The sequence below is a fragment of the Cottoperca gobio genome, chromosome 9, assembly GCF_900634415.1.
Source record: "Cottoperca gobio chromosome 9, fCotGob3.1, whole genome shotgun sequence".
Taxonomy (NCBI): Eukaryota; Metazoa; Chordata; class Actinopteri; order Perciformes; family Bovichtidae; genus Cottoperca; species Cottoperca gobio.
The window spans coordinates 8,861,330-8,886,997 of NC_041363.1; the positions used below are offsets into that span (position 1 = coordinate 8,861,330).

At 41.5% G+C, this 25,668-nt stretch overlaps 1 protein-coding gene across 8 annotated transcripts in view; it reads left to right on the forward strand.

Annotated features, from left to right (window-relative positions):
- Positions 1-24,783, forward strand: part of rhobtb4 (Rho related BTB domain containing 4) — a 40,336-nt gene extending 15,553 nt beyond the window's left edge. For 3 of the 8 annotated variants that reach the window (XM_029438897.1, XM_029438898.1, XM_029438899.1), the window contains exons 3-12: positions 7,202-7,403; positions 7,734-7,837; positions 11,657-11,842; positions 12,282-13,101; positions 13,232-13,451; positions 14,370-14,488; positions 17,784-17,934; positions 18,214-18,302; positions 18,481-18,586; positions 19,133-19,311. In XM_029438897.1, the coding sequence (XP_029294757.1) occupies positions 7,212-7,403; positions 7,734-7,837; positions 11,657-11,842; positions 12,282-13,101; positions 13,232-13,451; positions 14,370-14,488; positions 17,784-17,934; positions 18,214-18,302; positions 18,481-18,586; positions 19,133-19,311 (2,166 nt within the window). In that variant the 5' untranslated portion in view covers positions 7,202-7,211. Of the gene's footprint in view, positions 1-1,331; positions 1,626-6,289; positions 6,336-6,643; positions 6,741-6,905; positions 6,988-7,201; positions 7,404-7,733; positions 7,838-11,656; positions 11,843-12,281; positions 13,102-13,231; positions 13,452-14,369; positions 14,489-17,783; positions 17,935-18,213; positions 18,303-18,480; positions 18,587-19,132 lie in introns of those variants that run through there. The other 5 variants (XM_029438893.1, XM_029438894.1, XM_029438895.1 and 2 more) reach the window with 5 other exon arrangements.
- The last annotated feature ends 885 nt before the right edge of the window (positions 24,784-25,668 follow it).

Here is a 25,668-nt window from a genome sequence, read left to right on the forward strand (position 1 = left end):
GCTTTAATGAAAGGCAGATTGACTTAGAAGAAGGCTCCTGTCTCCTGTAAAAACATGCCTGGGCAAAGTCTTCAGATGGATAACATCACATTTACAAAAGATTTAAGTTGAAAGTCAAAAATAGCTCTGCTGGCAGAATACTGAGGTATTTTTACCTCCTGGCAACATGGCAGCATTGTTCTTCTCTGGTACAGCTTAACATTCCAGAAATGAATTCCCAGACATCGAGATCTTGGAAAAATGTGAAGTATAAGAAGGCTGGGTAATATCAACAGCAATCCATGATCTGCCTTTTTTCTTGGCTCCTGTATTGGCTTTTGTAGCAATACACAAGTGTTGCTATGTGGTAGCTAGTTGCTATGCCTGAATACCAAGAATAACCATAGAAGAAAACATCTCTCCATTGCCCATGAGTAATAACTACACTATCGCATCATTTATCTGGATTTTGGTTTGGATAAGGGATGACTAAGTGTAGGAGCAAGGATTAAAGGAACAATTAAGCAAGCCATCTGATGAATGTTTATATTTTTCGAAATGTAAACAATAATTTTTATTCATATTGCTTAATGTTTGCCATGCCTTTTTTATTTATTTTAATTTTAAAGTGCCCTATCCTCGTGTTTAAATAATAATGAGAGTCGTAATGACAGAGTCTACAACAAGCACAGCGGTGGATGGGAATGCTCCATCAACAAAAGGCAGCATGCTTTGCGGGATGTATTGAGTTAACAGGATGGAAAGAGCACAGTTTCGGGGCGTGGATACTATCATCTTTGCAGGATATGATTGGCTCCTGTGTCCTAGTCTTTCACGAGACCTTAAAGTGGTCATTTTCAGCTCCGACATCCGGTTTCTTAAGTCTTAAATATAACTTGTTTTGAGTGTTCAGCCGTTTATGTCAGGTGATATTTATATTATTAAAAGCTACTTGGTGGCTGTTCTATAGCCCCAAAACACACAGCACAACAAAGCTGACAATGCAAGAGAAAATGTAAACGTCTGAGGTTGAATTTGATTTCTGAATCACAACCCAACATTTTTTAAATATCAAATTTTCTTACCATTAATGTCTTCTATGCTTTCTAGTCTACTCCAAATATGTCATAGCCCAGCAGCTGGGGTATTGATTACAATGGAAATTGCTTAAGGTCGACATTCTACCCCAAATGTATTTTACTGTGACAGCACCTGAACGCAGCACAAGATGAGTTGGGCTACTTGTCTCGTGACGCGCAGTCGTGGAGGCGTGCCTCCGATGAAATCAGCTGGGGAAACAACAACAGAAAAGGAGGTGACTCAGACCAAAAATATATTTAGGACAGTTATGTTTGCAATTTATTCTAAAAAGTGCTCCGTTTAAAACCACAACAACGTTATATCAGGTCTGCAGCAGCGAATCGATACTTGTTGAGTACTTTGAGACGCTGGATTAAGGAGGCAGCGAGGGGAACTAAGAGGAGAGGATGTGAAAGGGCAGAGGTCCTGCAGTTATATGTGCTCTTTTTAAAACAACGGGACCACCGTGACCACCTCATCATTCTCTGCGCGTCTTTGTCCGGTTTGAGTGACCGGCTGTACCACCAGCCGAGTGGCATGTGGGTCAATTCCGGAACCGTCGGAAGGTAGGCATCCCTCCTGCAGCAATACTGGGTCACAGGCTCCCAATGCGATAATTGATGTGCACAAAGCAATCCACACACCGTTTAAAATATCCTTTACTTTAAAGATTCTGAAATCATCAGCTGTAGGCCTATTTAATTCTTGTCATGGTGACTTTATAGTACTTAATGGGCTTTTAATCTCCTCTTAAATCTCTATAATGTCCATGTAATTGTCTCAAGGGCTCTTATATGTTATAGGTATTACATTACTTTAGCAAGAGATGTTATTTTTGATCCCACGCTTGCTGAACAGACTGCTTTCGATTCAGTGTTGTAGTGCAGCGGATGGGTTTGGCACATTACGCAAGATTTATCAGCGCATAATTTGGGATGTAGGCTGATATCCACCTGCCTTTTACAACATAGATGTGTGAAACACATTTTACCACCGTGCTGAATGCGTTGTGTAATAGCCTATTACCTGTATTTTATTTCTCCACACAGGGATGCAAATACAGTAGATTGTCTGGTTTGTTGAATCAGTTTCCAAAAAATATGAATGAGCCAGGTGGTTATGAATGGCTGCGGGACTAGGGAGCGCTCAAGGTGCTTTTCATTGATGGAAAAGCATGTGGATCAAAACTGTGACAAATTCTGACAATAGGTAACAGATAGGTGCATAATCTCAGTTTGTAAGAATGCACCTGCACTCACGCACGCAAAACTACATGCACACACATAGACACAATGTAATGCTGATCCTGTGGCTATGACGTCATTGGGATTGTATTTTGTAGGGATTGTAATTTGCAGGTGGCTGTGGCTGGAGAAGAAACCTTTCACTTGTACCTGGAAATAAATAAATAAGAATATTCTACATGAGGTGTTTTTATCTGACCATATATTAATTTCCAGTCATCAGCAATAATAATTTCTGCAGGATGTGGTTGTGTAAACAATTTGGCAAGAGAACTTCCATACTATGAAATCTTGTCTTTTGTCCAATATACTTGTCTCCTTAAAAGATGTCTATTAATTGCCACCCTGTCACTGTGGCCCATCCTTATGTGGAAACAACAACTGTTCTACATTTCATTATTTATTTTAGCACTATTAAATATTCCTTCCACGTCCTGGTACTTTTTTGGATTTGGTTTTAGACCTTCTATTATTGTTAATGAATCAATGATTGGGGCTGTCATTGTGTATAACGTCAGATGGATCTAGGACAGAGCTATTTATTGTCCTGGTTAGGCACTATGCCCAACTCTGTGCCAACAGCTTTGAGATAACATAGTGCAGCACTGACAGACCCACATAGAAGAGTCCGCCAGCATCATATGGCTACCTTGAATGTTCTGACCCCTGTATCAGGCTGTAGCGGAAGGTACATGGGGGTAATAGACCTTGCAATTGTGTGTATGTTTCATGCTTTATGTGTGTGTCCTCCTCGGTCTGAACTCAGTATGTTATAACATGGACTATATAGCTTTGGTGAAAAGTCTAGAAAAGAAAATAGTAAAAATGGGTGAGAGAAATGAATCACAAAAGTAATACTGGGAGATATTGAACAGAACACTGTGTTATGTATTGAAGTGGATACTGGAAAGAATAAGGGCGTGAAATAAAAACAAGATACAGAGAAACGAGTTGAGACAGCAAGAGAGATAGAGAGAAAGAGTAGGTGGAAAATATGGACAAGGGAGAAGGAGGAGGAAGATGGAGAGGGATAAAGGAAATTAGGGCATCAAGAGGATCCTTCCTGTGTTTACAAAGCATTATTGCAGCAAAGAGAAGAGTGGAGGAAGGCTTTCACAAGCAGACTGACATGCTGCTCCCAAAGACTCTCTCATTCATTAGGATTGATGTGTGCATATCGCCGTCTGCTACGGGCCGTAACAGCAGTAACATCTGCAGTGGTGCTGACATGCGTGTGTGTATGCATGTCTGTGCTAGTGTGTGTGGGTCTGAGGTCTACTGTTGTCAGCCATCCAGGGAGCCAAGCAGAGGCTATAGACCAGGTTATGTAACCAGTCTGTGCCAGCTGCGCCTGTGGCAGTCTCAAACACCCACATAACACACACACACTTTTTACTCCCACTCCCACACACACCCGAAAAGCATACACAAGTACGAATAGGTAGACATTTTCTTTCATGTGAGCACACTTTTGACCAAACAACAAAAGTTCTAAAAGAATTAGGTTGCATACATGAATGCACATGTAGCATTTCTTCCAACAATTACACACATGGACACTTTGACTATGCAGTCAAGCCTATGATAGTGTAAACCCCATAGCTCTGTGTGAGTGCGCAAGTGATGGCCCATGTATAAAGTGGGTTATTGGGGTCATTATTGTTTTTCAGGGCTGGGTGGAGGAAGCGGAGAGGCAGGCGGCTCTGTCAGGGTGTTGGGTTGAACTCTTGCCCCAAAGAAGAAGACAAAAAAGTGGTGGAGGGCTTTGGGAAGAGCAGTTGCTGCTAGTGGATCGCTAAAGGTGTTGCATAACAGAGGGGGAAGCAAACCGGGTGTGGGAGGGCTGTCTGCTTAATGCTGCTCCTTGATTGCTATACATAACAATGTGAGGTCATAGATGGATAAATAGACAGATGTATAGATTGATAGATGGATGGATAGATGGCTGACCTCTAATAAAAGGGGTAAATGGGGCATGACATGGTATGGTTGAGTGGGCGCAACTGGGAACAAAGCAGACAGACCTAGACAGACAGAAGGATAAATGAAAGGATTTAGAAAGGAAGTGTATAACAAAACAAGAGTAAAGATGCCAGGCACTGCAATGAGGTAGAGCTGTAAGCCATCTCCTTACGAAACCCCCCTGGCCTTAAAGCAAAGCCATACTGAGACGCACACTATCCAAATTATGCATGAGCTTCTTTGTCTGTCTGGTCCTCCTGCACCGAACACATACACACACACACGCGCAAAAAACACACTGTGACTCAATTCGTGACATTCCAGAGTAAACCAGAAGGTCGGTGTTTGTGTTGAGTGGGCGTTTGAGTTCATGTCACAGCGTTCCTACCACTGTGGTCTTGCCTACATCCATCAATATGTCACTATAAGAGTCAGAAATACACACACAAAAACTGGGACAGAATCTCATTCTGTTTCACACACACACACATGTTATTATTTTATTACATGCCAACAATTCTTTGCCCTTGCTGCGTCCTTTGATGCCTTGTTGGGAATATGACACTGGCCAGCAGATGAAGTCTAGACGTCTGTGTACAGTTAACTATAGGTCATTGCCTTAAAATGAAACCCGAGCTTTGCAGCTTCTCTTTCCGCTCATCTGAGCTGCACTGTTCTGCTCTCACAGTCTCCGGCTCATTCTTCAGTCATGCAATTAAAAATAATTGTTGGAAGTTTATAAAAGCTCATGCAGTTTAAATGTAAACCTGAGAGCAGGTGCATTTCTATAAAGTGCAGTTGTGTGTCACTAAATAATTGTGTTATGTGTGGTGATTGACGCATGACCACACTCTCGCTCCGAGCCGGCCCTAAGCTCATTACAACACACACACACACACACACACACACGCACACATGCACACACGCACACACGCACACACGCTCACATGCCCATATGCATACTGACTTCCAGACTCCCGTGGGTCAGTAGTAGAAGATCTTAAACTGTACTCTTGTCTCTTTTTCTCTATCTGTCTTTCACTCTTTTGACATTAGAGAGAAGCAGCAGAAAGTAGCAGCCGGAAAAGCTGCGATATGTTCCCCTGAGCGGCATTGGTTATTGTCGGTCTTAGCCTTTTGATCCCGGTGGCATGACTGACTGATTCTAATGTTGGGCTGACAGTCCCTCTCTTTCTCTCTAAGACTCTAATAATCCCCTCCCTGCCTTGTCTCTCGTGCAATCCCTTTTGCTTATCTACTGTTGCATTGTAAGTGCTAGGATTAATACTGTGCATCCTCTCTCCCCCTTTACTACATGGATACTATTGGATGTTACAAAACCATTTGTGTAGAATGTCAAGCTTCATACTTCATAGCCCTCATCTCTCTTCTCTTTTCCTAATGCAGCACTAAGAGCTGCTGCTTTGGCAGATGCCATGACCATTACACAGATAGCTGTTGGATAAGTGCAAGGCTGTGGTAACTTTTTATTGCTTCTTCTGTCTCTCTCTTTTACCTGTAGTACGTGTCTCTGAAGGTGTCGCAGTCAGACAGGTGGCAATGGAAAAAGAGTATTTATAACTATGAAAGGCACACTTCTATTTGTTCCATATGGACCATTCCCGCAACGGCCTCTTTGACAAACACTTTTCTTCAGATAGACAAAGGTAGGCTCTCTGTGCTGTACTTCCTGGCTGATGTAATTGGGATTCCTTTTGACAGGAAATATGTTCTTGTTGATGATGACAGGGGAAATCATTGCCTGAGGTCTCTGTGGAAGAAATAAATTATATATAGCAGCAGTGGTATTATGAAAAGGTTAGAGGTCTGTGCGGACATGGAGAGCAGGTCATGGCTGTTAAGCAGGGTGCACACATGGCTCATGTGTCCGATGATGAATAGATGCCATGTTTAGCTGCTGGTGTCTGTCAGTGCTGGACTTAAGTGTTGCACGTCAATGGAATAGCAAGTGAAGGCCTTTATGAATGTTTCAGATGCTCTATTTATGGGGCCTTGGGGTGGGTCTTTGAACTAGTTACAAGGACGGATGGACTGATTAGCTGACTACAGGTCTGACTGTGTGTTTGTGTATGTGTATGTGTGTGGGGTTGTGTTCTGGTTATGCAATAGAAATTGGTATTAACATGTGTTTTGACATTTCAGACATGTTTGTAAGCAGTTTATAGAAAGGGGATTTTGATAAGCTTTTCACAGGGATGTGTGATTTTAAGAGAGGAAGTCAGTTGAGCCGTGTAGATAGCCACATAACCACCTCTGTCTTGTGCTACGGTTAAGTCTGCAGTTGACAGGTGGTCAAACATGCAACAACAGAGTTTTTTACCCCTCTGCCTACAGTAAATACGTTTGACCCCCAACAGATGATGCACATCTCCCCTTGAGCTCCTGAATGACCTAAAAAGTTCATTACACATGCCTCAATGAGGGATTTTATCATCTGTCTCTTGTGGTGCCAAGGTAGATGTTTCATCAGTATGCATTATGTTTTCTCTGTAGCAAAGATGCTATCAATACATCAAAAGTGGAACAGATAGGGGGAAAGACAGACAAGGAGAGGAAAGGACAGTGAGCTCAAGGGAAGTCTCTCTCTTTTTGTCTTTCTCTCTCTCTGTGCTGTTACAGAAATAGCTCTGCGGTCCCTCCATTCCTCAGCCTGCGAACCATGTGTTATGTTGAGGAGTTTGGCAGAAGTCTCTGTATACTGGTCAGTACAGCTACGGGGGCTTAGAGCCTTTACAAAGCTTCCCTAGTTTGGACTGTGCAAGAATTAGAAGCTACTGTGCCTAGTGCCGGTTGCTTTCATTGTCGAAATACAGTGTCATTCCTCCTGGGATGTGTTATCAATGTGAATTTAATTTTCCACGAGTATTGAATTAACCTCTTTTTCTTTCTCTCTCTCTCTTTCTCCTATTCTCCAGGGCCCTCTCCATGGATATAGACACAGACTATGAGCGGCCCAATGTGGAAACTATTAAATGTGTGGTGGTAGGGGATAATGCAGTAGGCAAGACCAGGCTAATCTGTGCCCGGGCCTGCAATGCCACCCTCACACAGTATCAGCTGCTTGCCACCCACGTGCCAACCGTCTGGGCCATCGACCAGTACCGTGTATGCCAGGAGGTGGGCACGCACATACACATCAACACACAGCCAAACACAGTGTGGAAACAGTCATATATATACAGTAGACAAACTCTGGTACACTTTTGGACATGGTACTGATGCTAATTTTGTTTATTGCATGTGAATCACAGGTAAAACATCTCCTTTCAGGCCTTTGAAAGTTGACCTAATTATAACAATGTTGACCATGCAGTTTGACATTGTGCATTGTTTGTTTTTTTACTTCCCAAGTGCTTGCATAGTTCTTTAATTCCACTAAAAACACAAACATCACAATGAAGTTAAGACCTTTTAACATGCTTACAGAGATTTGTGTCTGAGTTGCAGGTGTTGGAGAGATCTCGTGACGTAGTGGATGAGGTCAGTGTGTCCCTGAGGCTATGGGACACATTCGGGGATCATCACAAAGACAGACGATTTGCCTATGGCAGGTGAGCAGATGCATACACAGACACAGGCACACACACATACGGTTTCAGACATTCTAGCAGGCAGAATCTAGTTAATTACCTTGCAACATGTTCATGTTTTTTCCCAAGAGATTGCTTTGTCTTGGCTGTAGAATTTCTAAGGTCTTGATACAATCTCCTTTGGGTAATATGTGACCAGATTCATTGTTGGCCGTTTCAGGAGAAAGTAATTTACAATGAGAATGGAACTAATCCATCGCACCCACATAAACATGCCCACATAACATTTACTTATGCAAAAGTTGTTTTTTGTGTAATCCAGCCTTAGTTGACCTCTGTCCTCAAGCTGTTACATCCTTCCTCCACCAGACATGATTGGATCATCGCTCTATCCTCTTACTCCCCGTCCCTTTATCAAATCTGCTTTATTGGCATGAAATGCAAAAGTACTTATTGCGAAAGCAAAATCAGAAAATACCAATTCAAATGACTGACCAAACTTGAGCACATGACTGCAACACAGTCAAGTGAAAAGTGAAGATACATTTCACATGTAAATCATTTTTTTCTCTTTTGTAAAACAGTGCTGAGACATTAGTTGCCACTCTCCAACTTTTAGGTCTAGTAATCATCCATCTACGTTGCCATTATATCTACTTAAGCATATATTTCATAATTGAATGTGTCTCTTACATAATTATAAGCCATAACCAAACACAAACATCCACACACACACACACATGCATGCATGTACATATCACACAATTGCAATCTGTGTTTCTCAAGGGTAGAGGGAAGTACTTTGTGTAACATGTCACCCTGTCACCTTTTGGCGGATGTACTGTATCTGCGTGACAGATGGTAATTTTGTACATTTGAAGGTTGCATGTTCAGTTTGTGGCTCAAATTCCCTCCCCACTGTTGTGTTCTTTCATCTCTCAGTGCCTGTACATTTGCACAGTGATCTGCCTCTGTTTCTGTGTGTTATGACATGTGCACGTGTCTGTCTGCATGCCCTGTATGCTTTGTCAGCCTGCAGTCAGCTGACAAAGACACAGTGCCAGCTCAGCTGTTTTCTGCCTGCCTGCCTCCCTGGTGTCTGCAGCTCCAGGCATCCACCTCCTCCTTCTCCTCCTCCTCCTCCTCCTGCAGCTCTGTTCATCCACTCATTCTTCTGGGCCTTGCCCTCTCTTTCAACCTGCCCCCAGACTCCTTTCCTTTACCTCACCCCCCCTCTCACCCGTCTCCTATATTACCCCGTAACTCAACTCCCATCATTAGCCTACTCTATACCCTTGACACTTTGCTGCACCTAAACCCTCTCCACACCTTCCTCCACTCTGTAGCCTTTTGTTGATATCTAAACTCAAAACATTACATTGTTAGACAATACCTAGACTGCCACGTGCTTTGTTAGGAGAGAAACATTCTGGCTTGGAGAACAATCTCAGCCTGAAAATATGCTAAGCCAAACTTAACCTCAGCTAACCTCTACTCATTTTTTTTTTTCGGCCAGCAGACATTTGTTAAAACATAAATAAATCAAGTTTCTTGACTAAATCAGCAAAACAATATCATAATGCACTTATAAGCATCGTTCTTTATTTTAGTAGCTTTTAGTAGTTATTAACTTTTATACTGTTGCGACAGATTTGATGAGCGTCATGGAAGGCTGTGTTGGCAGAGTGAGACATACATATGTTTGCATGAGACCCATTCAATTCTTTACAGGAAACACACACACACACACACACACACACACACACACACACACACACACACACACACACACACACACACACACACACATACACACACACACACACACACACACAAAATAACCAGTCACTGATGGAGCTATTCATGCATTAGTGCTGGTGGTAAATGATTAGTGATAGCACTGTGGACTTGTTTGCTTCATCATTTGATTCACATGTGCTTTTTCATTCAGACAAACCTATGTTCAGTACATACTGAACATGTACACATGTACACACATGTTCAGTGTAGCAAACATCCAACGCTACAGCAAACAAGTTATCCTGACCAGATTTTAAAAAGGCATATACACGCCATATACACAACAACAATATCTAGGTCATCCGGGTTGACCTGCAGGTTGAACCTGAAAATAGCTCTGAAGTGTAAAGCAGCAGAACTAATGGATTAGTCTAGTGCTAATTTTTAATTACCCCACCTTCACTTTCAGACTATCAAATAGCTGCTTTTGAAAGATAGGTCAATATTGCACATGTTTAAAAGCCTTCAGGGGCAGTGGTGGTAAACAAATAAAATAATCATTTAACCACGAGAACAAAGGAAGTACACATAACATGACCTCAAACACACTAAGCCATTATAATGATCCTTTGACAAAGTGTGTGTGCGTGTGTGTGTGCGTGTGTGTGTGTGAGTGTGTGTGTGTGTGTGTGTGTGTGTGTGTGTGTGTGTGTGTGTGTGTGCTGTGATGTAATGCGTTGGCAGTATATATGTATATATGTCCTTGGGAATAGGAGCTTTTCAGAGATTACGTTAGTCAGAGTAAAGTTGGACTATGAAAACTGTGTCCTCTGTAGAGAGTACTTTGATTTACTGCTGTGTGCCTTCATAATAATTCAACGTTTGTAATGCAAATCAAGTTGTTTTATAAAACCTATTCAAGGATGCTTCCTTTTACAAGCACTTGAAACTGTTGAAATTTAATTCCCAACAGGTGGAATTACCCCTTTTTTCTGACCTTTTCATTGAATTTGCACAAAGTAAAGTGAGATATTAAAGCAGATAAGAGTTGTTTTTTTGTTTTGTTTACAGTGAAGCCTTTGTCTCCTTAGTAACTAGGCCATATTCACTGTAACACAGGTATTTTGCAAGCCCAAAGAGAAAGAAGTGTTTGAGTTGTGTGTAATGCTGCTCTCAAGTTCAGGATGTGGTTTAGCACCTTGCATTTTCAAGTGTACACAGTATGTCTGACAAATATAAAAAACAGAAATATACATTTCATTATCTGCTGTCTATCAATGATGGTTATTGTAGCACACAAGTTACAGAAGTGATGCTAATGGATAATAGCCAAGTGTTGCTGGGGTCAAAAGCCCTTTGTTATTTGTTATTTTAAGAAGTAGATGATTTAGGACATTTTAATTCTTAACTGTCAGCGTTGTACTGGTACTAAATGATCCGTCTCACTAACACAGAGTTTGATTCAACATTACCTAGAAACGCACATGCACAAACATGCCACAGAAATAACTGTAAGTGCTGCTGTCTACTTGCTCAAACACATTTGTTGAAGAAATTAATTTGGTTGTACGTGTGTATCCTGATCTATTCTTAGCCTTCTTTTTGTGGTCCATGTAGCCTTGGAGGGCTTAGGGTTATTTACGTAAGAGAGAGAGAGAGAGAGAGAGAGAGAGAGAGAGAGAGAGAGAGAGAGAGAGAGAGAGAGAGAGAGAGAGAGATGAACACAGATCACCAGCCCAGAGGCCCAGACACACATACACACGTACGGACCCACCCACCCACGCACACGCGTCTTGTGACCTCAGCTTGGTTGATGGCACTGTCCATGCTCCCACAATGCCTTGCAGCAGCTGAACAACCTTCTTCTATACACATATCACACATACTTTAACATAAACTGACAAGATTTTCAGTGACTCAGTACTGACCCCTTTTTCCTTTTTCCATCAAAGACCATATGTCTTCTCCCTGTGACATCTCTTGCTCATGACACAACACATCAGCTCTCCTCTGCCATCTTTATCCTTCCTTATCTATGATCTATGTTAGGTTGTAAGTACTTGAAATTAAGACTTTTTTCTCTCCCTTATTTCCTTGTAGGTCTGACGTAGTGGTGCTTTGCTTCTCACTGGCGAATCCCAATTCCCTGCGCCACGTACGCACAATGTGGTTCCCGGAGATCAAGCACTTTTGTCCACGGACACCTATCATTTTGGTTGGCTGCCAGCTGGATCTGCGCTATGCCGACCTGGATGCAGTTAACCGTGCACGACGACCCCTAGCCAAGTGAGACGCCTTCTTCATCAGGCATTAACAGGCAAATTCAGATAGATCATGCGTCATGGTGGCTTTCAGTGAGGGTTACGTGTGGGGTTGCTCCAGTTAATCAATGATAAGAATTAGCAGTATAACAGTAACTGAATCACATGAGACATTGACTGTTGCTCTACCTATCATTGATTGATGTTGTGAAGAATTCAAGAAGTCATTTTCTGGTTGTTATACATTTCGTTCATTAGCTGTAATCCCAATTGTTCCATCATATAAATGAAGTATAGATATATGTTGTTAAAATGAGTACTAAGATGAAGACATCACAGTCTTGCTCTGTTCAAATTGTGTAAAAGATACTCAACTTCATGCTTCCTTTTTACTTACTTCTTTGTTTACTTGCGTCTTTAACTGAACATTATCTTTAACGTCACTATCTCTTCCTGTCCCACAGACCCATCAAACCTACCGATATCCTTCCCCCAGAGAGAGGCCACGAGGTGGCAAAGGAACTTGGGATACCATATTTTGAGACCAGCATTGTTGCCCAGTTTGGAGTCAAAGATGTTTTTGACAATGCCATCCGAGCCGCCCTCATCTCCCGTCGTCACCTGCAGTTCTGGAAGTCCCACCTGAAAAGGGTCCAGAGGCCCCTTCTCCAGGCGCCCTTCCTGCCTCCTCGCCCGCCTCGCCCCATAGTGGGCATCCCAGACCCCCCTCCCACAGACGGCGAGGGCCCTGATTCCCTTTTCTGCCAGCCACTGTGTACAGATGTTCTTTTCCTTCTGCATGGCGGTGCCACTCGCGTATTTGCACACACAGTATATCTGGCTACTTCCTGTTCCAAATTCTATGACCTCTTTACCCTTGATCTTGGTGGATCATGCATGGGGTCACGGGGGGAGGAACAGGAGAACATGGAAAACTTGGACAACGGGGAGGAAGAAGAGCAGAGCAGGAGAGGAGCCAAGGAGCAAGCTGGGCGCACTAAAAGCCTGGACATTGATAAAGACGGGGCTGATGGAGGAGTGCGGGGCCTGAACCGACCCCAGCTGCTCCAACAGGGCTCTTTGAGGACTTCCCAGAGTGATAATGCGCTCCCCTCTCGAGCCCACTACTCCCTGGGAGCACTAGCGACTGGTCGAGCACTTTCAGGATGGGGGAGGGGGTTCCTGAGTGTGTGTCTGGAGCATGTTGATGATCCCATGACTGGACGAGCACGACTCATGACTGTGGTAGCCATGGATGCGCTTATACAGGAAGAACCATTCAAGGTGAGAGACTTAAAAGCAACACGATTACTAAAAATATAATACTATAAATCTGTTGATGTGAAAATGACACATGTTCTGCATCATTACTGGAGGCTACCAAAGTTCCAAAGCTGCATATTTGCTCTTTCAGGCAGTGCTTCAGTACCTGTACACAGGCAGTCTGGACGAGAGCCGAGGGGATCTGATGCAGGTAGCCACCATCGCAGAGCTGCTTGAGGTGTTTGACCTGCGGATGATGGTTGCCAATGTTCTCAACAGAGAGAGCTTCATGAACCAGGAGATCACCAAGGCTTTCCACGTCCGCAGAGCCAACCGCATCAAGGAGTGTCTCAATAAAGGGACCTTTGCTGGTAAACCACTGTGCCAACCATTCAGTGCCTCAATACTTTCAATAGCATTGGTATCATTGTAGATATCAGTAGGTGCGTGCATGTGTGGGCTTGTGTGTGTGTGTGTGTGTATGTGAGAATGTGAGTCGTGGACGATTATGAAAAGCTGATGAGGAGAATGTGCAAGAAAGACATAAATATTTTTGCAAATTTCCAGCATTCTCTTTCAGTCTCTGGAAATGTACACTATGTGTACATTTTGATCATATATTTGCCATTGAATATTTGCTATAAAGTATGTATTATTTATGTTGTGGTTTGCCTGTTTTCTGAAGTCCTTTCCTTGTGTTTGTGTGGTGTTTTCGGTTCCACCAATTTGTTATGTATGCATGTTTTCACAGTATTTGCAGCCAGAGCCAGACATCAGCTGTCTCTGAACAAAGCCTGTCTCACATTTACCTCTTTCTATACTTTCTCTGTTGTCTTCATGGTTGGGAATGGGAAATGCTTAAAATGCTTCTAAGAGATTCTAAACAATTTTACAATCAGATCTGCTTTATCCCAGTTATTATTCAAAGATTAAATTAAAAATAAATTAAATCTTTATAATGTAGCATATTATAACATTATTACACCGACATTTTCTCTTCCAAAGCTCCTGTTCAGAGTCCACACACGATTTACTTCTTGACCCACTACCCTGCGTCTGCTCACCTTCCCTTACTCTGTGTCAAAAACTGTTCTGTCCTTCTGTCAATTTATCTCTCAGTCTGTCTACCTGTGTCTATGTGTCTGTGTGTGTCTTCCTGTCTGTCTGGCCTTCTGCCTGCCTGTGTGTGTGTGTGTATGGACGTCTGCCTTGTCTGTCTTTCCCCCTCTGTAGCTTGGGCTTCTGTGGCACTCCACGAGATGAATGCTCTTTTCCCACCCCGGTTTTAGATGTGGTGTTCCGACTGGACGATGGCTGCCTCCCAGCCCACAAGCCCCTGCTCATCTCCAGTTGCAACTGGATGGCTGCCATGTTCCGTGGCTCTTTCATGGAAAGCTACATTGAGGAGGTGAGCTCAGACACACCGGAAAGAACTTGAGGATGGAGTTACCTTTAAGTTTTGAGCAGGGATTTAGTTTCTGTGTCCTGAATCCTTGGAAGTAAACTCAGGTCAGCTTTTAGGGGCAACCTTATCACACAGTAACATCTGATAAAAGAAGAGATTAGGTAAAGGCTAATAGGTTACTTGGATAAGGTTTATTACTTTGGAGATGTCTAACCTGCATGACATGCACATGTGTACTTATAGTATGTGAAGCTTTACAGCTCAGGAAGCCTGAGGCCTGTTATCAGATTGACCTACAAACAGTAGTTTTACCTGCAAATGTGGTTAGAGCTCTGCACATATAGAATGTACCTATTGTACATGAAAATGTACATGTACATGTACACACATCCTAGTACGCAAAGTAGGCCCAGAATAGTCCCTCTTTCGAGTGGCGGGTCTGGTTACTTCAGGTGTGCTCTCTCCTGAGGTTCAGCCTCTGGTCGCCTAGGTGCTCCTCCGGGGCCAATGCCTGTGAACCGGACCTGACCTAATCAGAGAGGAAGTTCATGTCTCCGTCTGTCTTTAAGTCGCCGCTCCCCGGACTGTGTTGCCGAACCAGATTCCCTAGGGTAGGGTTACTTTCAAGGTCAGCAGGATTTAGGTTACATAGATTCAGGCCCTTAGAGGGATTGGAAATAATGAGAGAGAGAGATAGACAAGGAATACAATTTGTGCATGTTCAGTTTAGGTTCTCAAAGTTATAGAAGGCATGTTAGAAGAAACTAAACCATTTAGTTTTCACCTGGATGACCTGGATTTTATTCCAGAACACACCGTGCGAGTGGGTGTGAAAAAAGCCGTTGCAGTTATTGTGGACGGTGGTGAAAACAGGACATCAGCATCACTGAGGGGGCACAGTGTTTGCTGCTGGTGGGCTGCCGGTGTCTATGGTTACTCTAAACGCTTCATTTAATGACTATTGTGGCATTGTTTATGGCATGATGCTGGCACAGAAGGCAGGTGCCCTGGAGACAAAGACTCAAAGACTGACTGCACAATGAAGCTGTGGGCACTTGTATTTCTGAGCAAGAGTGTATTTATATTTGCATGTAAATGTATCATATTGCACTTTTACGCAGGGGAAAAGCTTTGCAGTGCTAATTAGTGAATGTGATTTTATATGTCAACAGCAAGATGCAGTTAGCAGATTGTGAGCTGGCTCTAAAAGTTACTGCTTTCCTACTTGAACAGGAAACGATCGGAAGGGTTGCTCACCACAGATTGTATTTTCAGATCTGCCATCGACTGACTACATATCATATTCACTTCGAGGCACTCGATATTAAATATTATTGTTCATTAACTTCCAGTGGAATCATACCTTGATGAGTGGTTTTACACTTAGACATATTCAAATAAACAAAAATGTTGATTTCCACATATTGATCAAATTTAATTGAGCGAGTTATGATCATTTCAGGACAAGAACATGAAGAATGAAAATAAAAAAGTTATGTTTATGATCTATATCATCATAATACAACTGTTCTCTTAGTTTTGGGAGGATCATTATACAAATCCATTTTATGAAAATTCATAGAAACTGTAACCATGAGAGTACCATGTGATCAGATAGCACTTTTCTATTTCCATGCTCATATCACACTTCCTTCTAAGTATTTTTAGGCTCACACATTTCAGTGTTCAAGCTGTTGTGCGATAACATGACTATTCTAGTTTTGTGCAGAACAACATTAAGATATGTGTTTCAACCCCGATTATCATTATTATTTGTAGTATTATTGGTTTTAGCAACATTATAGACACTTGTGTAAGACAGTGTGTCACGGTTCACCTCTGGATTATGTTCCAGATGTGGGGTTCTGTGTTCATCAATGTAAGTGTGCATCCCAGTGGAGTATTACAAGTTGAGAAGTCTGTTAGGAGACAGCAGATTTAACATTAATTCTTATCTGGGAAGATTTTTTTCACTGTAGAGGAAGAATGACGTCAAGTTTCTTACTCGCTCTTAAACTTTGTACTGTCCTTATCTGTGGTGGCGGCTGTGTGACTCACTGCTTCTTCCTCACCCACACATTATTTTGAATGTTGACTATAATGTATTTTAGACTCATTACGTCTTTAAATTTCCTTTTCAGTTGAGTTTTTTTTAAGCCCTTTGCGAACTGATATTTACTTTACTTTCCTTTTCTTTTCCTTTTTATCATTAGATTTGTTTATTGTTTTTTACTCTGAGCCTAACTTATCGGGGTTTGCAAATAAAACTTGCACTAAACTATTAATTGAGCTCTAGGATGGCAGACTGAGGGAACAAAAGACTATCTGTCAGTACAGCTGATGGGTGTTATCCATAAATGTCCTGTCACTGTCAATGTGTCCACTCATTAATGCTTCCTGGCTCCAGCTGGGGCTTCAAGCTCTAGAGACCACCCTTGTCCTGGTGTTGTGACTTTTTAGTTGTAGCGAGAGGTCGCGCCAAGCTGACATTCTCCTAATTGGCTATGGTAGTGGAAGTTGAAGAGCGTCTCAGTGGGTTCACTCGGAGAGCCCCTGGAGGGGGCAGGTCACTTATATCACTTACATCATCATTTACCCTGCTTCCATCCTTCCTGGGGTTAGACGGCATTACTTGCCGCTGAATTGCTGTTTGCTGTTTGTCTGACTATCAATAACAAGGTCTTGCTTTTTTTAAATGCATTTACGTATATAACTACAATGTGGAATAGTGGGCTACATTGAAAAGTAGCATGACTAGTGCCTTTAGTAGCTATGGTCTAATTGAGGGTATGGCGACATCTAGAGGTCATTGTACATGATTGCTTTTTTGTGGTGTACTCAGGTTTGGCACTTTTGCCCCAATATAAAATGCTACCTTAAGGGTTTGTATGTTGTTTTACCCTAATGTTACACATGTTCAACTGTGCATGTCTAGAGTCCAGCCATCACTAATAGTCGCTCACTGTTTGAGCACATATACGTGGTTTGGGGTATTTAGCGTTAGCCATATTGCTCACATCTAGATCAAAGAGAATGTAACTGGAACAGCATGTCCTCTGCCCTTTACCTCCAAATACCCTCTGCAATGCTTTTATTGATATTATCGTCTTTTTCGGACCCTAATCCATTTCTAGCCACTACACTTCATATAGCATATATACATTTGCCAACATATTATTTTGTATCAAATGTCCATGAAAATGAATGCCTATATTTAAGTCCACTATTTTCCACATTGAAGTTTAGCCCTTCATTACTCATGTTTTTTTGTTTTCTCTTGATCTGGTAATTGTTTCAGGTATCCATCCCTAACACCAGTACAGCCTGTATGCACGGGGTGTTGGAGTTCCTGTACTGTGGTCTGCTGACGCCCTGTCCTGGTCTCGACCCCATGGAACTAATTATACTCGCCAACCGTCTGTGTTTGCCCCGCCTTGTCGCCCTCACAGGTAAAGACTGTCTATGTAGTGTTAGAAATGTTGCAAAGAGAACTACCTATTAATTTGGATGTCTTGTTCTGACACTATGTGGCAGGATATGGTTTTGATAGAGCTTTACTTGTGCACAAATGTCCTTTTATTAATGAGTCAAAAGATTGTAGGTGCATTGAGTTGTGTTCAATGCAGACTGCCAGACGGACCAAGAATTTATGACTGGAAGATGAAAATGTCAGTGGTGCATGTCAACAGTAATATTGACACGATTATGTATGTTTTGTGCACCTTCAGAACAGCATGCTGTGGATGAGCTTCTCCAGTTGTCAGCGAAAGGAGGTGACATAGATGGACAAGTGTTGGCCTACCTCGAGCTTGCACAGGTTTGTCCTTACAAAAAATTATTCATTCTAAATTTCTAAAAAGATGAATAGTAATTTACCATAGATTCATTTGATAGATGTTGATCTTAATATGTCTTATCTCACCTTTTAACCTTTTTAAAGGCCTCTTCTTTCACAGCTGTAATAACTTACATCTCCTCTGTTTTTCCTTTTGCAGTTCCACAATGCCAAGCAACTATCAGCTTGGTGTCTCCATCACATCTGCACTAATTATAATAGCATCTGCCGCAAATTTCCCAAAGACATGAAGGTCATGTCTCCAGGTAAAGGCACCTTACACTGATAATCTGCCTCTCCCAAACTCCTTTCACACATGCAGCTTTCAACAACACAACTCTTATAAAGTTTGCTTTGCAGTCTGAACAAAAGGACGTTTTCTGGGTTAAGCACACTGCTAAGGAATTATAGCATGCTGTGACTTGTTCATAGCTAGCATTTGGTTGGAGTGGGAGAGAGGTTTTTTTTTGTTTGTCTGGAAAAACACTGATGCAAGGAAGCTAAAAAATAATAATAGTAGTGAGCTACATGAGCTGTTTTCTGTCTTGCATCAGGAACATTATATGCAACATCAAAGCCTCACGCTATATATAATACATTTTACACACATATAAATAGTAGGTAGTTATGGAAGCACAGGGAAGCACAACCACAGCTAGAAGTTAAACATGCGTAAAATAATCTTTAGTGACCTCACTTTATTCACTTTTCCATGTGTCATCTCTCCATTTTATTCCACAATCCCTCACTGTGCAACTATTATTGTATTTCTTGAATCTTTTCTGTGCATAACTTTTCCCCCCTCTCTGCAGAAAACCAGAGGCACTTTGAGAAGCAGCGCTGGCCTCCTGTGTGGTTCCTGAAGGAGGAAGACCGCTATCTGCGCTCTCAGAAGGAGCGCGAGCGTGAGGAGGAGATCTTGCGCAAGCAACACACCAAACGGGGCTGGTGTTTCTGGAGACATCCGTCCTCCTCTCCGCACGTCTCCTAAAGGGGTTTCCTCCACTGACTTCTTCATCCTGACCTGGGTCATCCTTCCCAGGATGACTAACCCCCCTGTAACGCATATAGAGGAGGTCGGCTTTGAACCCTCCATCAGTGGAGAAAATGACTCTCAGTGCAACTATGCCTGAATGTCAGCATGTTTGGGGGAATGTATGTGTCTCTTTATAATTGTGGGCGACTTCATGAGTGCATTTTGGTATGCTTGTGTGATAAGTGTGGACTTAACTGAAGGGTTTGTGCGTTGAAGTGTGAGTGTATGTTTGCGGTTGGCATGATTGAGTGATGCTTCCGAGTTGAGTGCTTCCCAGATGCCCTAATCTATAAGGGCAGAGTTGCGTTGCAGCCCCTTGTCCCCTCCACAAGAGCTCTGTCCCACCACCAGCACTCACAGTGTCCCAGCCTTTGAGTGATTGGACTGTGAGCAAGGGCTCTTTATCTCTCTCAGTCTCCTTCCTTCACATTGACCTTAATGACTATTACACATTAACCACTGCAGCTTCTCTCGGGGAGCATACCTCTGCCTTCACTTCTACGCAGACTGTTAGATTGCACACATAGACTGGTGCACAAGATCCACCCATCTAAAACCAGCACTGGATTCCCAGGAACTGACACTTAACAATGTAACTATTCTTTTTTTGAGATGATTTGACCTTTTCATCTATTTTCTGCGCCTTGTTGGACACTCTTATCAGGGGAAAGGGCACACAGTACTCCCAGGAAGTGTTGAGAGCCTTGATTGGCATTGCAACGATGGTACTGTTAATCTAGAGCCCAGGTTTGGGTGCAAGGGCAACCTTAAAATCGTTAGCAAGTTGGGATGCTCAAGTCAGGAGGCTTGATCATAGCTATTAGCCGAAGTGGTCATTGGTGTCATCATCCACCCCTGCACCTCCCACCACCTCCTCCTGCACACCACACGCGCAAAAAAAAGCAAAACACAAGCTCTCCTTGATGAGTTGGATTCACCATCTGCACTTCAGAGACATTCAAAGTGACCACTCTATAGCAATGATGGGGGTAAAGAGGGCTAGCCTTACTTGACACCTCTACCATTGTGGAATGATGGATGCAGTATTAAATAAATGTGCTTGTAACGTCCATGACCATTTGGTTGCATAAAAGCACCTCAGCCAGCCTGCCTTTACACCCCTACACCACTAGGGGCAGCACTGCTCAGGGCCCCGGCACTTACCTTCACATTAACTAACAGCAGTTGTTGTGCCTGTGCTTGCTTCGCTCTAGTTTTAGTTATTAAGATCAGTATAACTTAAATCCTTGCAGAGTGTTAGGAGAAGGCTAAAGCCCAGTGTTTTTAGTGCATTTTAAAAACTGACTGTATGTGACTATTAACTTTCACCTAATTCTGAAAACCAAAGCTGTGATTCTTTTTCTTCCTCACTTTCTTTCTCTTCTTCTTCCCTACTTCCTTAATTGGCAAGAGGGGATGGGGGAGAAAAGAGAAAGTGGCTCGTGGGAGAAGGAGGCAGTGTGATATAATATTTTAATCCCTCCTCGTGGTGGTGTTTTCAGTCTGTGGTGTCAGGAGAAAGGTGTCACTGCTGGACATTGCCTTCCATTCCTCTTGAAAATGGTGCTTAAGACACAGTAAGACAGTGTCCACATGAACACACAGACACACATGGGATTCATGTTCACAGTTTTAACGTCTATGTAGTTACCTGCGATTAACGTGCAGAGTATTAATGATGGTATTCAAATTTGACAATTTTGTTTTTAAACCTTAATGTTTCTTCTCCATATGCTCGCAGTCTGTAAGAGGTCGTAAAAGGTTGCTGACTTTAGAATGTGTAGATTTCTACAACTTTGTAATGTCTTTAAATGCTTCGAAATTCAAAAATAGCGTGATCTGTTATGCTTGCTCGTTCACCAGGCAAATGATATGACTTTAGATTGAATTTGCAATCGTGAGTGTTGTTTCAAAGGATTTGATGTATAACTGCATATGGGAGAAAATCTGATTTTTTTCGTTAAGGGTGCTAATTTCTTTGGGCTTTAGCACTGAATGTGAAAACGAGACTTTGTGGTGATGATTTTCCATTAGCATGTCGTTCTATTTGTGGGTTTGCGTCCCTCAGCTTTGCCCAGGCAACAGTAGGAGATAGAAAGATTGTGTGAGACATTTGGTGCATTCTGCCGTTCTCCATGGGAGGCGTGTTAAAATCATTCTCGGCTACCGAAATAGAAGTCAGATAGGATCTCACGAGGCCCAAGTGAGAAGTGAGCTGATTCCTCTCTGAAATGAGTGAAAGTGGAGTAAAAGTGAACAAGTCTCAGTCAGCATTACATGCAACCTACATCATTTAGAGTTACTCCACAGATGTTTCAAATGTATCCCAGTGCAGTGCTTTGGGAATTTAGAAACTAAACCTCGAAAGGAGAAAGTTGGGGGACAGTTTTTGATTGACTCCAATAGCCTCCTTTTAGTTCCCCATAGAAGGGATGGCTATTATATTTGTCTTAGTGATGGTTGGAATGACCCATTAAGCCTCTTCTTGTGGTCTGTGTGCCTTATAGTTGGACAAAAAACTAAAAACTAGATTGGGATTTAAGCAACATCTTAGTTCAAACATGCAGACAGGCTCTGCAGTGGTTGACATGATGGATACAGTAGACAATGGCAGTGTTAGAACTTTAAAATGGATTATGGTATTGCTTTATAAATTCTAAACCATTATACTTCCTGTGGGGATTTTTGAGCCAACTAGAGCCATGCCTGTGGAGAATCTTTAGGCCCGCTGCTTGTTTTGATGCAGACAAACGGCCTTAAATGAAACTCTACGCAGAGTGTCGTACAGTAGGTTGGTCCTATCACGGAGCCTTGGGTTAGCATGTTTTCTGGAGGGGTAATTATTTTGATGGAGAAGGATCCACAGCATGGTTGGAAATCTCCAAGGGGATTGAGAGGTAGCGATAAAAATTACTAACAGGTTGATTCCTGTTCTGTAACTGATGTAAACCACTGACTTTGAGAAAGCAAAGCTTTTTAATGAGCACTGGCTGGCCTATGTGCTGGAAAAGTGCAACCACTTTTGAAATGTGGTTAATTTGCATGGTGGCCTAACGTTGTCATTATAATGACACTTGGTGTTGGAATGCACTTTCTTCTTCTTTTGTATATGACTATACCTTTCTGTGCTTAGCATGAATTGTTCTTTATGTAAGATTGTTTTTGAAACCTGATGATTGTAGCATGATATTTCCACTTAAGTCTTTCAGAATTTCCCACAACTTGCTCAGTCATGAGCTGAATAACATAACCATGTCCAGCTTCTTGTTTAAGGTCTAGTTGGCACTGAACCCCACAGTAGCTGTCTTCTTGCTATGTGGCTTTATGCACAACTCAGTTTATGAAATAAACTCAGCACAGCTCAAGGTAGCATCACTAATTATACAACTTAAATAATATGCTGGGACTTTTGCTTGAAAAGCTAATGCAGAGGATATGTTTATTTTGTTACTGTAGTTAGTACAATCAATCAAGCCTATTCTGGTGATTTTTAAGATATTGGGTACAGGGTAACTGAAAACTATAAAAACAAAATTTCAAATAAATCAAGTTTTCTAAAGCACATATTTTAAGAATTTCCCAAATGGCCTAAGGCCAAGTGTAATGTTTGGGTTTAGCCTAAATGTAGTGAATTGGGTAATGCGTGACGTATGTTTCTGTATATACAGCAGCGTTTCTTAACCTTGGGGTCAGGACCCCATCTGGGGTCACTTGGTATGTTCATGGGGTGGTGGAACATTTCTAAAACTGAAATGATATTATTTAATAAATGACATACTGTAGGTTTGAAGCACATGTCATAATCACTATAATGTTTATTTGGATATTTTAACCTCCGGTACACGACAACGTGACTATCCTCTAATGATGGATGTAGATTGTGAGAAAAAGAGATGGAGTCATGGGCCAGAAAAAGGTTGAGAAACCCTGATGTACACAGAGGGAACGACAGAGATTCAACATTTTAAATGTTAAAACCTTCTTAGCTTTATTCAGCACTCAACATGTGCTCCACAGTGACCCCTACAGGCCAAAGTCACATTCAGATGTATGATGTAGGGTTGTGTTATTCAACTGGATTGTCTTGTTCTATCTTATCACATCCTTTTTACTGTCACATTGTCCTCATTTATTTTAAGTGGAGCTTTCTTCTTCCTTCTCAGCAGGCCTGACCTTCCTTTTTAAATGTGAGGCCTAGTCACTGAGAGAACACCTTGTTTTTAGTCCTTAACTGTGCCTTCAGTGAAATCTCACTCTTTTGGCTCTGTACAGGCTGTTGGCACTGCACCTGCAGCCTCCTGGGCTCAAAATAAAGTTGAATTAGCCAAGAAATACACACATGAGCACATAAATAAAAGTAGGCAGCTTTCTTTAATGTACAGTATCTTTACATCGTTACTGGCTATTTGGGTCTTAGTGATAACTTCCGTTGATAACACAGATATGGAGCTTCACAAGTTCAGTATGTAATTTCAACTATGCTAAAGCTACGCAACTTAAATTATGAAATGACCAAGAAACCCAGCAAACCAGCTTTTTAAATAATGTTTTGCACTCTTTCAGGTGCCTGCACTTTCTATTATGTAGCCTAATGCAACATTTTTGATAAGTATTCTAAGTCTTTATATTTACCAGTTTTCTTGATCAAAATTAAAAATATCTTATTTCTTTTCCACTTTTGATTGATCTATTTCTCTCTAAGCCAAATTCAGTAGTTTACCTTCTTGCTTCCACTATTTAGCAGCAATGTACTATGTTGCAACCATGCATAAAGTCAGTTGTATTCTAAGTTGGCGAACAGCATTTGTGGACTGCTAGTTGGATTAAAGGCAGACATTAGCTGTGACAACTATATATATTATGCTTTAATGAAGATAGTTGTTATCCAAAGTACAGTACAGTGTTGTAAATTTGAGTCACAGCTGGAATTAACCTCTCACCTTATAACTGCTCACCACACTGTATGGATTTACTAAACTGGTACATAGGATTGTATGCACAGAGAGTCCCAGGGCAGGAAGAGTGTTTGTATAGACATCCATGGTGTGATTAATCCCTGGTCTATAATGTCCTTTTTAAGGGGATCGTATATACTGTATGTATTGTTATGAACTTTTTGTTTCCATTTACTCATATGAGTTGTATTAACATTTACTGCTCATGTTATTGTGTGTATTACATTAAAAGGCTAAAGAAAGAGCACACCACACTCATAAACTATTAAGGGCTTTCAAGAAAATATACAACAATCAGAATGTTTTGCTGCTTTTGCAAAAAATGTTTTGAAACTAAACAACTGTAATATTTTTGAACCACTGTGATTTGTACAAAAAAAGAAATAAGGTAGAAAAAAGTTTTTTTCCTTTTATGCCATTTCAGTATTTTGATGTTTGACATGGATTTTATTAAAACTGTTAATCTTTTGAACTTGTCTCATGTGTTTGTTATTGTTGTGTGTATTTTCTGAATAATATATACTTTTCTGGTCATCGTGATTTATATTTCATTTAACTTTTATTTATGGAAGACCCATGGAGGCAAAAGTCTCATTTTTAATGGGGCCTTAGTGACAAATTATACATACAGTGTTTTAAAACTGTAAAACAATACAAAACACCAACCATATAAAATCAAATGTGACAAACCAAATAACACAATCAAACTACTTTTATGTTATGGCATCACTTTACAAAGCATACACAGATCTCACCATCACATTTGTTTATTAAGGAGAAAATATACAATGCCACTGATAAACATTTTTGCATGCTAATGATGGATTTTGACCCACTATATTCCAGAAAATGTGTCTTAACAAGTCAACATATTAAAGTTTCAAATGATGAAAATGGAAACATTTTTTAATTTACTATATCTTTTGTGTTTTTCCCTTCCCCTCATACAATCCATGCAAATTTACACACACTGCAAGTTTAATGCAGCTGTGCCACCTAGTGGACACAAACAACTGTGCAACCTTACTATATAAGATATAAATAATAAAGTATTTTTACACAGAATAGGTTTGACACCTTTTTCCTAAATGTTAAAGCATTCTATTTAAAAGTTGTACGCCTCCGATAGGCCATGCTGGTTTTTCAGTTTAATGAAGGCCTTTGTGTCACCTCTTTCAGCATACACAGAAAAACAACTCTTTATTTGTTTCTGACCCTGGGTCGAGCAGGACAGGTCTTCTGGCTCCCTACACATAGTGGGGGATTGTTTGAATGATTCACGAGACTGCTGTCGAGAGAAATGAAATACGCAAGCTGTCTTCCGAATCACACAGCAGATGCCCTCTTACATTCTTTT